This window comes from Trachinotus anak, unplaced genomic scaffold (genome assembly GCF_046630095.1).
Source record: "Trachinotus anak isolate AG129_WGS33_773 ecotype Australia unplaced genomic scaffold, CSIRO_AGI_Tana_v1 ptg000015l, whole genome shotgun sequence".
NCBI classification, from domain to species: Eukaryota; Metazoa; Chordata; class Actinopteri; order Carangiformes; family Carangidae; genus Trachinotus; species Trachinotus anak.
Genome location: NW_027273866.1, coordinates 11,897,984 through 11,910,982, shown reverse-complemented (window position 1 = coordinate 11,910,982; position 12,999 = coordinate 11,897,984). Strand labels below are relative to the sequence as shown.

Genomic DNA, 12,999 nt, shown 5'->3' with positions numbered 1-12,999 from the left:
TGTGTTTGTCCACTAACTGTGTCTTTGCTGTCTTCCTGCTTGGAGCACAATACAACAAGGTGCCCTTTGCAGTTTATTGCAGCGTTTTAATGCGTTCTGTAGGTGCAGAGAATGTTAAAGCTTGCTGCAGAGTGACATTTTTTTTTCTTTTTCTTTTTTTTTTTTTGCTGTTTTGTAAAAGCAAAGGGACAGGCTCCTTTTCAAAATGAGGTAGCTTAATCTATTTTGATAATAGTGACATGCACTCTTGCAAAAATATTAATAGCACAAAGTAGGAGCCTGTAGTCCTCACTGATTAAATGAAACACTTCTGTGGACAGGATCCTGACTGATGAACATCAGGAAATTATAATTTTCTCCAAAAAAGATGGGTAGCGATTTCAAAATTAAATCTTGAAACACACATCAGATAAAGTGAGTAGCACATGCAGTATTATTAGATTTACCATGAGTATTAATCTACAATCATTGTGACATTTTGTTAAGGATATAGTTAAATAGCCCAGCCCTCACTCCCCCCACCCGCACACACTTAATGTCCACAGTGTCTGTCATATAATTTTGTTCACAATTAATATAGATCTGACTCAATTAGCTCAGTTATTCCGCCATAAGAACAGACTTCAGCACCAGTTATCTTTTCTTAGAGACAGTTTAAATTAAGTTTGAGTTTAAACATGTAATTTCCAAGCAGATCACCGCCATGAAATGTTGCAGTGGGTTTTGTTGAAGTCCCTTTGTGAGAGAGAGTTATTTACGGTGCGGGGGAGCAGGCAGGATGATCCATGTTGCTGATTTGACCATTTCACTCACTCACTTGAAAGGTAAAAGTGTCTGTGTCAGCATTGCTTCCCCATAAGGGCTTTTGGAAACGTAAAGACAACAAACATTTCCTGTCCAGTGGTGTCTGTGTGTGTGTGTGTGTGTGTGTGTGTAGAGAGTATCACAGGCAAAACATGTAGGGGAAACTGGGGATCAAAGGGCACGGCCACTATCTTCAATTGAATGCCGCTTCTACTCTCTGCACATTTGTGTATCTGACCAATTCAAGATGAGACAAGCCTCACTGATATAACCATTTCGTGTTTCTATTAGCAGTATACTTACTCACCTTACTATTGACAATGTGAAATAGATGTAGATCTAAAACTTCTGCTTGTTTTCATCTTAATGAAATGATTTGATATGAGAAATGATTTGATAAATGTACAGTATCTGTAGTGGTGTGCCTTTTTTGAGCCCGTGTGGTTTCCAGTAGAGGGCAGTGTGTATGTGTCTCACTGTAGAACATTTGCCTTGTTGAATCTGCTTAGGATGCCATTCAACATCTCCTGCTTAGAAATCCTCAGTCACTGCTATGACTTTTTCTCATTTGCATTTGTTATTTGTGCATGATACACATCCTCATACCATAATTATTTTATGTAAAACCAGAAGCCATATATAAATCTGACTGTTATCAATGCACATACAGTAGTTACTGTGCATTTTGTCTGCACAGGACTGAGAATTATTGATCACATCTGCATATCTGTAGACTGTATGTCAATGGCCTTACTTCTACTTCTACAAAAGCAAATTTGGAGATTCATTACTTTTGCATCAAAGAAACATTCATCTTATAATGTCACTTTTTATGTGTCATTTATAACTTCTCTGCTGCTGACTTTGTTTCCCTGCAGGGATTAATAAAGTTCACCCTTATCACATTTTTATTTGGACATTATTAGGAGTATTTATGAAGGTAGTAGGGGCCGAGAGGTTTGGGAAGTTTATTTATGACCAGAGGGTTGCTGGTTCAAATCTGAGAGCCTCTGGGAACAGCAAGGCAAGGAAAGTCAATAGTGTCCTTAAGCAAGAAGGGTGTTGCATCGAGGTGTTGAAAAAAGTGTGCTCAGCCAGCCTTGGTGATTTAGATGAGGGTTGAAGCTTCCACACTTCGCTTGTTGCACTGGTTTTCTCATTGTACAACTCAGGCTGTTATGTCCTGTAGGTTTCCAGGTGAGCTTACTTTAAGTGAGCAGGTGGGATTTACTGTGTTGCACTTTGCTGCCGTACATGACTGTTATTGGACACATGAGGATTGCTTCTGTTGAACTGCAGGCCACCCTGGCATCCATTATTTTGCTACCAAATAAGAAGTCGACCAATACAAAGATATAATTTGTGATGAGATGCAACAACATCAATTGTCCTGGGACTTTTAAAATTAATGGGACCCTACTACAGGTAGTTTTAGGGCTAGTCATATTTATCAGTTCTGACTGAATTGTGCTTGTAGCACACTTAAATAATAGGCTACTTAATAATAGTTAAAATTCTCCTATGTGTTTTGTTTTGGATGGTTTAAGGCAACATTTATCACTGATGCATTTGAGAAGAACATACTTCTGTATGTCCTGCTTATATGTCCTGTTGTTGTCATCATTGCTGCACTGAAGCAGCCAACTTGAGGGCAATGGAAGGTCAAAGAGCATGTCCAACCCCAAAATATAAAACACAAAGATGCTGCAGTTCATCTTCTACCCACAGTGTATCACACTCTTGATTAGGTAACTGTATTTTCCTTAAAAAGTTAAAACATCCTCTAAGGTAATCATTAGGTCATGAGGAAGATAAAAAGTACCACCTTGTCTTATATGTTCCTCCCAGATAGTTTAGAAAGGAGGTGATGATCAAACTTTTAAATTAAGCCAATTAAATTTTTGGCCAAGGCACTAACAAGACATGGTTAGAGCTTAAATTCTTACCGGGAGGATCTATGTCACCGCACTGGGAGTGTTTTAGGTATTTATTAGTTTGAGCCTGAGAGTTTAATTTTCCTCCTCTCCCTCTAACTCTGCCGGTTTGCTTTCACTGCTGTTCACTGCTGTGCCACTCTGGTCCCCATCTGCAGTTGTTTTTGTACTTTTCATACTGTTGGGCTAGAATCATATTGTGAAGGTGTACCACATTATTGTTTTCTTTGACCTTCATTTATGTTTTTTCTTGCAGTGAAAGAATGCCATTAATAATGTTTTCATGACATACATGTGTACATGTACAGCACCATTTTTACAATACCTAAACTCTACCACTATGCAGCTAACACTAGTGTCACCAACACCGTCATTCAGGTGAACTTCAGATGCATCTGTAGTCAACAAAAATGTTGATAGGCAAACAGCTCTCAGATTCAAACTAAACTACCAGTGTGAATGTGTCCTTAGATAAAGGTATCCACCTTTTGTATGTTGAATTGCATGTGTCATTTCGTAGATTATTAGAGGACTGATGTGTGTGTTCACTTGTGTCAACTCGGTTATATTTCCCTGAGCCGTTTTTGCCTGAGAGAACATAATCAAGTTGTTCTTCTCCAAATTAAATCTGTAGCCAGTTTGTGACCTGAAATATGCCCCCATCCCTTTGGCAATACTTACAGCTCAGAGCTGAACACTGCTACACACACATACCCACACACACACACACACACACACACACACACACACACCCATACCCATACAGAGGGAATTGCGGGAAGCTATATTCTGATAGCTCCTGCAGTGATGTGTGCGGGCAGCAGAGTAACAAGAACCAGCTGCTGCCCTCATTCTCCTTCTCTTCTTCCTTCTCCTCCTCCTCTTCATCATCTTCCTCCCTCTGCACCCTTAATTTCTCTTTGCTTCTTTATTCCCAAGTGTTATTAGGATCAACACTGTGCCTCTCTCTTTTCCTGTGCCAGTGTACAGCATAAACAACAACAACAAAGATGATGCTGAAGGAAAAAAAAGAGACAGACCTCCCCTATTGCTTGCAAACACACACATACACACACATGCACAGAAAAGCTGACAGCTACACAAGCTTACAGACACACACAAACAGAAAGACAAAATAGACGCCTACACATAGACAAAAGACAGGATAGACACCTACATATGCAGACAGTGAGGTGTAGTTAAAGCAGAAGCGCACACAAACACACAGACCTGCCCACACACATATAGAGTAGACACACACACACACAGAGCTGCTAATGAAGGTTGTTCCCAGTCAAAAGGAAGGAGCAGGATTCCCTCACTGATTGATGACTCATTGAGTGAATAGCTGTCACTGTTTGTGCATCATTACTTGCTATGCTGTATTACCGTTATTACTACATTACTGCAGACACAGCTACCTTAGAATCCCCATGGCTTCTCAACACAGGGTAAGCAGGCTTTAAAATCACCAAGTGAAAAGTCTTAACACTGGTGCAGAGGCATGTTGGCATCCTAATCAGTTATACACCACATCCTGACATCTGGCACAAGGACAAAAGGACACCACATACACTGCAGCGGCACAGTCGTGTACAATACTAGACTACAAATCAGTTAAATCACATAATTTCTGCAGGCCTGTTCCCATAATGGCTGTATGCTGCATATTAGAAGAACAACCACAGGGACTGTATTGGCAAAAGAACCATGTCCTTAAAAATGTGAACTTACAGAGTCAGAATTTTTTGACATAAATGTAAATGTGCACAAATTAACAGAGAGGTAGACAACTCAGTTGACAATTTTGTTATTATGTTTAAAATATGTCCCAGATAACGATTAGTTAGCAGGCAAATGTAAGTATTCATCCCCAGCTCTTTTAAACTAGTCCAGTTCAACAAGTTGAACTGTCCATGACCTAACACCGTCCACTGTTTATCTTAGCACTGTTTCTGCATTGGATTGTTGGATTATGCAACTGACTGTTAGCAGCCAAAGCTTGCCGGTACAGCTGAAACAATAGCTAATTTAGCATGAGGTGTATATAAACAGACAGCAAAAATTTGTCATTTGAATGCAAAAATTAACTGAATTGAGAACATGAATTATTAATTTGTGCTCACAAGTTAAATCAGCAAAACAAGAAAGTAAAACTGTTGCTGCTAGACTTCTGCAAAATGACTTGATATTAGAGCTGAAAACAAACACAACTGTTATCAATTAATCGATCTGCAGTAGTAGGCTACTGTAGATGGACAAAGTTAATTGTCAGCCATTTTGACAATTGATAATTGAATATTTTTGGGTTTTGGACTGTTGGTCAGACGAAACAAGATATCAGGTTACACCCTTTTGGGCTCTAGTTAATTGTGAGGGGTAATTGTTAGTTGTAGCCATGTTTTCTGCTATGTCTGTCAATTTCAATTAAATAGGATAATAATTATGTTAATGGTAAAACCAACAGAACAATATACTCTACAGCAGTGATCATTCAGTCCTCTTTGTCCTTCAGACCAACCGGCTCACATTAAATGTTTCTCTGTAAAACACACACGCATTATGTTGACATACCGTGCAGCTTTATTTGTACTGTGGGACTTAGCTCCGGCTCTGTTGTTTAGAAAAGGTGTACACCACAGATACGTGGTTCATCTTAATAATTGTTGTAGAATTTCACTGAGGTTAGGGCTCATCAGAGCCTCTTGAAAGTGCAAATCATTTTTATCAATCCCCATTGCCTTTTTATATCTAGACAAAACTGGGTCCTGTGCTTAATATTCTTGTGGTTTATTTTGTTTAATGTATTTGTACTGTTCTGTGACTATTGGCTAACGGGTTAGATCTTAATCATCTTGTTCTCTTTAAGTTTCTTCAACACCTGGTTTATTGATGACATAGGCCGTGTGAGTGCTACACACTAATTTTTGTCATTTGCTTTCTTGCTTTATTTATTTATTTATTGAAACAGCAGGAGGACTGAGATAGTGACACTTACAGAGTCTGGATGGTTCTGGCGGGATTCAACCCCAGGCCAGTAGTTCATGTAGTTCCAGAGGCGGGGTCCCAACTGCTAAACTCTCTGTGTGCACCTTATTGGTTTTTTAGTGGTTAAGGCAGTTCGTCACTCACTAACAAACACACACACACACACACACACACACACACACACACCAAGTGAGCTTCCTAGGGGCCATTCCCACCTCCAGCCTCATAGCACCCGCTGATGAGTAGCCACAGAGTAGCTGCAGGGTCATTCCAGACACCTCTGCGTGCACTCAGTATCATCTGAAACGGTAATTTTACCTCTGTTTTGACACACAGAAACCTCCCAGTCCAGGTATGTGGTGGACCTATCTTTTGATGCCAATTAGAGAGCAAAGAACCGTTTTTACTAGATGTGTGGCTCTGAGCAGAAACCAGAGGCTGACCTGGCTTCAAGCCCTCAGCTGGAGTCTAAGGCAGGATGGGATTTTGTTTTAAAAAAAGGCAGCTGCTCTGTTAGACAATACATACACAGTATGTGTGTGTGCAAGTGTCAGGGCAAGATAAATGTTGAAATTTAGCCCTTCTAGAATAATTGAAAACACAATGCTCAAAAGAAGTAAATGCAAGCATAATAATTTTAGCAAAAACAACTCTGTGTTTTTGTGGCTCTGTTTAACTTTATATTCCTCAACAGAGTAAACACATTTAACTATGCCATGTTGTGTGGCATGCCCTTCCTCTGACAGGCTGCTGCTAGTGTAGGGATGACGTGAACTATTAGGAGTGAGGAAATAAACAAGCAGATCTAGGACTGCAATTAACAATTATCAATATCATCATCAATTAATCTATCAATTCTTTTACAAATAATTTTCTAGTCTATAAAAGGTCAAAACACAGTAGTAGTCAACAAAAAACCAGCAGCAAATCCTCACATTTGAGGGGCTGTAATCAGAGAATGTTTAGTATTTTTGCTTGATAAAATAATTCACATATGAATTGAAGATATTGATGGATTAATTAATTGTTTCAACTCTTATCTGATCAGTGGTCACAGATCAGACTATGGTTGTGCAGGCCAGTCTCCAGATGTGTAACAGCACAACAGCCCTCACCACAATGTCATTAAATGCAGTTCCTAAACAAACAGGCAACTGTTTTTTTTCTTTATTTATCTTTTGTTTGTTTTCTTTGCTTTCTAAGAGGATTGGCAATGGAACAACTATTGTAACATGCTGCATGTTGCAGTTGCACAAATGTGGCCAACCTGGGGAAACTGTTGTTGTGCATGGCGGGGAGCAGCCTAAAGAGCACTAGCTGTACTTTTCCTTCACTCTGAAAATTCTAGGAATTGCTAAAAGCATTGAACACCAACAAACATCAATAAACATGACCCAGTTTTTAAAGATGTCCTTCTAAGCAGTTACTGTAGAGCGGAGATTCAAATTGTCAGTGTTGGCTCTTTTGTCCGTGCTGACTTAAAGTAAGTAGACAGTAAGGGTTCAGTGTCACGGACAGTTGAACGCAGCATATGGCTGTGGCAGGTTATGTCATGCCACTTGTTCCCTCCAGGTCTCTGTGTTGCAAACTGACTGCATAGATCACTGGCCAAAAACAAGCATATAACACAAACCCCAGTCACAAGGTTGACATCTTGTTTTTGTTCCTTTTCCACATCATCGCAGAGAGAATCTACACAAGGTTTGAGTGGAAAATTGGTCTGGGTAAAATGAATAGTTGTGGATGAGGTAATGTAAGGCTATCCTTTTTCAAACATGGAAGCTGTTTTGTTTATAACAGATGTGTTGTACTGGATTGTTTCTGGCTATGATGGCTGCTATAATTAGAGTCAAGAAATTAGTTAAATATTTCTGTTTACATAACTCCCTTTTCCCCTGCTCATGATATTTTGATAGCGAGTGCCAACACTCTCTCTCTCTTGCTCTCTAACTCCTAAATCTCCTCATGGGTCAAGTTAAAACAATATTATTGTGAGTTGACAGAGTACAGAACAATGCAAACAAATACATGTATATTATAGTTAATAAATCCCACCAATATTGGCTGATATTTGTGGCCAGGTGTAGTTTTGGTTGACCAATAAATAACGAGTGGTTGCAGCACAGAAATGTGATACATATGTTGAAGATAATTTAGAAACAGTAACCATTAGTTTGTCTGCAATTTAAAGCCGCTATAATCAATATTTTTAAAATAACAACTTGACAGCGTGAAAGGTGTCCCTTTTTGTGATGAACCTACAGAGAATTATCACCTGAATCTGCAGATCCTCTCGGCTTTACAGAGCTTTGGTGTGAGTTTCAGCTCATTGTTTAGCTGTTCTGGTTCACTCTCACTGCTCTCAAAGCCTCATTTTTGGCCTAAGCAGGCACAGCTCTAAAAACCCAAAGTACACCACCCCAGCAGCAAACAGCAGCAGAGCATTTAGCAGCTAAAGAGCCAGATACTTCCCACAGGACTTGATGGAAACCAACAACAGGGTGAATTTTGGACTTAAATTCGTCGGATGGATCTGTACCTGCCGGATGTGTAAATAAACAGCTCTTTGCTAACATGTTTGCCAAATTAATTTAAAAGGTCATGATATGTCAATGTTGTTCATGAAGTATTTTGTCTGCCCCAAAAGTGGCCAATAAATCTGTTATTGCATGTTTAAAAACCAATAATATTGTTATGTCGCTTTTTAAAATGATCAAATACCTCAAACATTCACTACAGCTCCCCTTAGAGGAGAATCTTAAGAGTATTTTAATGAAGGACACAAGCCTTTATTGTAGCTGCATTGTCTCTGAGGAGGGCCCCAAGTCCACAGGTTATGTTAACATTTAGGAAGTGGAGTTAAATTTCAGCTTTAGTTTTTTCACTATAGTGTATGTTAGATTAGACCCATGTGCTTTGTCAGCTTAACTGGCCGACATCTGTGCAAGTAAGCAAACAGAAACAAGAGTATTGCTTAAATAGAGCTTGTAGGGCAGGTCTGACATGACACTACTTGACCTCACTCAGTCCCTTGCAGGGATGCCTGCAGACAAAAAGCTGATCTTCTAAACACATTCAAGACTGAAAATAAGAGCTGACAGAAATTAAACAAATAAGAGTAATTGCTTTATAGAAACGTAAAAGCAAGACAAAGATCAAGTTGAGAATACGTATCTTGCACAATAAAGCAAGGAAAAGATATTACATGACCAGGTACAACTGTGTCTGGAGTTCATGTTCAGATTTTATTTTTCCATTTACAGGATTTTTTCTTTTCATTTTCACTCTATTGAGCTTAACTTCAACCACCTCAGGTGAGTAAGGGAGCCACCATGTTAATGAGATTTGATTTTTCTGATGAAGGCAAGTGTAAATGATGAAAGCAGTGTAGCACTTCCAATACTACAGCCATTTTTGGCCATTTTTGCAGCTCACTTGCTCTTATTGACATTTACCAAAACAGTGGTTGTGATGTAGCCATGCCGTTTGGTATTTAACCATAGTGCACCCATCATGACACCTGGGTTGCAGGTTTGTGGTGGATAAGAACACTTGAATTATCCTCCTGGCGAATGCTCCCTGGCTCACTGAGTGACGCACTTGCTCTCACAGTGTGTAACAGTTCTTATGCAAAGCAGACCCACTGGCCATACCTCACACAGTGATGTTATATATGCAGGCTAATGCAAATGACTGACCTTTCACAGAGCAATTCCATCAGGGTGGGAAATTAATTTTTTGATCCAGTAGCCTCTGTGTCTGGTACATTTATAAATTAAACCAAACTGGTTATTATTACATAACAAAAAGAAGTCATGGAAATCTTACAGTATAAAAGGCAAAGTTTTGTAACATAAATGTGATTGTCATCTTGAGGTATTTGACACTGTAATTAATTGGAAAGATGCAAATTTCACACTATTTACTTCAGCCATGTCATTAGTTAATGGCAACTGACATGGGAAAACAAATGTTAATGGTGTCTAATATTGGTATTATTTGAATTTCATTTCATTATTTGAGTAAAAAAAAACACCCTGCTTACTCCTTACTGCATCTATTAAACAAATGCTCCCCAAAATTTAAAAGTTTATGCATCATAATTATGTGTAGCTTACCAGCTTTATTAGGTGGAAATGAATTACATGCAGTTCACTTAAAACAAAACTTAAGCTGATTATTAAATTAACAAATGTAGAAAATGTGTTTTTATGTAGAAAAATACAGGAAACAGGCAGATCCAGTCTCCTGACAGCAATGATTTTTATTTTTGTTTGAGAAATTCAAAAGCTTGAGGTTAAAGTAAATGACTTTCTATTTTTTCTATTTTTATTTATTTTTATTTATTTCTGTTTTGAAACGAAATGGACTCATTTCATCTGTCTATGTTGCCAATCATACATCACTATCCTGTGAAAAACTGTCGGTGTTAATATTTACAAATGTGTGATTTCAGTGAGTGGTGGGTGATGGGGGGTATGGAGGATTTACTTTATTTATTTATTTATTCATTTTTATTTTAATGTGAGAATCTGACCACATTTTAAGTTGTAGTTCTTTAGTATAAAAACCTCAATTAATTGATTCGATTTGTGTTACTGGCTTGCATGATTTCACAGTGACTACACTTGAACCAGGCCAGAATCAGATACTATCAGCAGCAGCTTGTTCTCTTGGACAGAGTTGAGGTAACTTGTCATCATGCGAGACTGGAGATTATGGCAACTGGATGTAGAGGTGTCAACACAAATCTGATCGCTGTCCCTGTCACTTTAGCTAGACATGATGGACTCGGTTTTGCTCTCTTTGCTCTCTGGTTGTAAGTCAAGAACGTGTAGATTTGCTAAAATAATCACCTGACTAGGTTTTACTCTTAAATTATTTTGTTATGCATTGCTTTCTTTTTCTGCCTGCCAGATACTATATCAACAAATCTGTGCCGTTGTGTTCTTCTCACATCAAGGCAAAGTAAATATGTCAGTTTTTATCAGGGCTGCAACTAACTAACTAAAACAGTTTTGGCATTTATTCAATATTTGACAGTATAGATGTAGACTGGGAACATGGGGAGAGAGAGAGGTATGACATGCAACAGAGGTTAGTATTGGGGCCATATGGTATATGTTCCAACCACTAGTCCTCTGGCAAGGTCCACTAACAACTGATAATTGTTAATTATTGATTTATCTCTCGCATATTTTTACAATTAATCAACTGATAATTTCAAAAATACATGTCTTAAAATAGAGAATAAAATAAAAAATCACATTTTAAAAATAACAATTTCCTAAGGTGACACCTTTAAAGTGTTTCTGGCTCTGTTCAAAGTGATATTAAACTTAGAAAAGTAGTAAATCCTCACATTTAAGAATCTAAAACCGGACCAAGATCAGAGCAAGACTGTGAAAAGCATAACAGAACCTGTGTCATTATATGTGTATGAGAGAGAGAGTAAGAAAGGGAAATAGAGTGAGAACAAGCCAGTGCGATGTCAGGCTTTTCGAGCTGGGCTGAAAAGTTTAATCAGCTGTCAGTCCAGGCTTGGTTTGGACCTGAATTGGTTGAAATTAATCTTAGTTTGATCCACAGCATTTTTGCAGACACAGACAAACCAATACTTCCATGAAAGTGAGCCTAGATACATGCATGTCGTGTGAAATGATCACGCCATCATACCATTCCTTTTTTTTTTTTGACACTGTCCTAACATGAGCAGTGGACCGAGATTAGCTCACATTCATGTTGAGACCAGTTCAGCCACTCTGGATATATGGCAAAGTGTAAAGGCGAACAGGTGAGTTGGTGTGGCTGACAGTGAGATGAGATGTTGCATTGGCTTTGATGTGTTGAGAGAAGAGTGTTGGGGAGGTGTGTCTTCACGTGAGGCTTGCCTTGCTGCATGCTGGCCTGCCATAGGCTGCTGACTGGTGGGCTGGGAAAAAGGAATGGAGGGAGGAAAAGAGAAGGCACTAGGACCCAGTAGTGAGACAGCGAGTAGGCAGGCAGAGTGGGGCTGAGTCACTGCATGTGTCTGAGAGGCAGTCAGAAACAGAGCAGAGCAAGAGAGCAGAGGTGATCTCACACTCATCAGCACAGGATAACACAACCATGATGGGTTGACTTGGGGGGGGAGGCAGTTGGAGAGAGGAAGTGTGCATTCGCCACCACTTGCTCAGCTATGGAGACCAACAAAGTTCTTCATTTCGTGCCTTCGGGTAAGTGGATCAAAGCTCCCAGAGCTGTTCCTCAGCTGAGCACGACACGGCGTTCACTGGGAGAACCTTGGGTTTCCCTACCTAGTGAAACCTGAGAACCCCCTGTGCAAAACATGTGCAGCCCACCTCCACTTCCACTCTGAGGAAGGGCAGATGTTTGGGTGTGCATGTGTTCTACTGTACATACTTGGTGTTTTTCTGTGTTTGCTCTGTCTACATTCTTAGGAATGTGGCAATTTCTGTTTGTGACAGAAAACCTGTTTTTATTTTCCCTCTCAAGGGAGGTGGGGTTGTAGAAGCCCTGTTGTGCTTACAGAAATGCAGATGTTTTTTCGTTCTTTTTTTTTTCAATTGTCTCGTATGCTCCTGCAGTTTTTTTCCTTCTTCTTCTTGTCTATGTCTGGTATGCGACATAAGAGGTTTCTGCATCGTATTTCTTCAGTTCAGGAACTGAACCTTGAAAAACAATTGCATCACAAACCCACCCAAAAAAAGCCAGTATACCTGTCGAGCAGGGACAGCTGGAATGCAGAGAAAGCCTGGGCTCATAATGCACTTTCTCATGTGTTGCACTGGCGGGGCTCGTGCATGTGCGCTTGCTAGACAGAGAGGGATCGACACGGAACAAGAAGCAGTGTGTGTGAACGTGCACATGTATCTGTGTGTACCGTTTGTGTCTGTGTGCATGTGTTTCTGTGTATGAAAAATTGAGAAAAAAAAAGAGATCAGTTACTATGTGTGTGTGCGTGTGTGTCTGTGTGTGTGTGGGTTTGTGGCTGTTTGAAGCGTGTGTTTGTGTGAGATGGAGAAAGACAGACAGATTAGTGTTGGTGACAGCCACAGGAAAGCAACGAGTTCTCCCCTCACTGAAAGTCCTCCGAGAGCCCGGAGCCCATTTGGAGGTGTGATGCGGCTGCCTCCTCACTTTCATTTTGTCTGGGAAGGCAGAGCAGGATGCTGCGCCTCAGTGTGTGCTGCGTGCGTGTGTGTGTGTAATGAGGACGTTATGTGGGATAATGCAAGTGCGGAAATATTACCTGAGACTATGTGTGTGTGTG

General features: G+C 39.7%; 1 protein-coding gene across 4 annotated transcripts in view; it reads left to right on the top strand.

Annotated features, from left to right (window-relative positions):
* slc4a11 (solute carrier family 4 member 11) overlaps positions 1-12,999 on the top strand; it is a 101,103-nt gene that overhangs the window by 6,986 nt on the left and 81,118 nt on the right. Inside the window, exon 1 of one of the 4 annotated variants that reach the window (XM_071498265.1) lies at positions 11,750-11,941. The exons of 2 other annotated variants lie outside the window; for them this stretch is intronic. In XM_071498265.1, coding sequence (XP_071354366.1) covers positions 11,905-11,941 — 37 coding nt within the window. In that variant the 5' untranslated portion in view covers positions 11,750-11,904. Of the gene's footprint in view, positions 1-11,749; positions 11,942-12,999 lie in introns of those variants that run through there. One more of the 4 variants, XM_071498263.1, reaches the window with a different exon arrangement.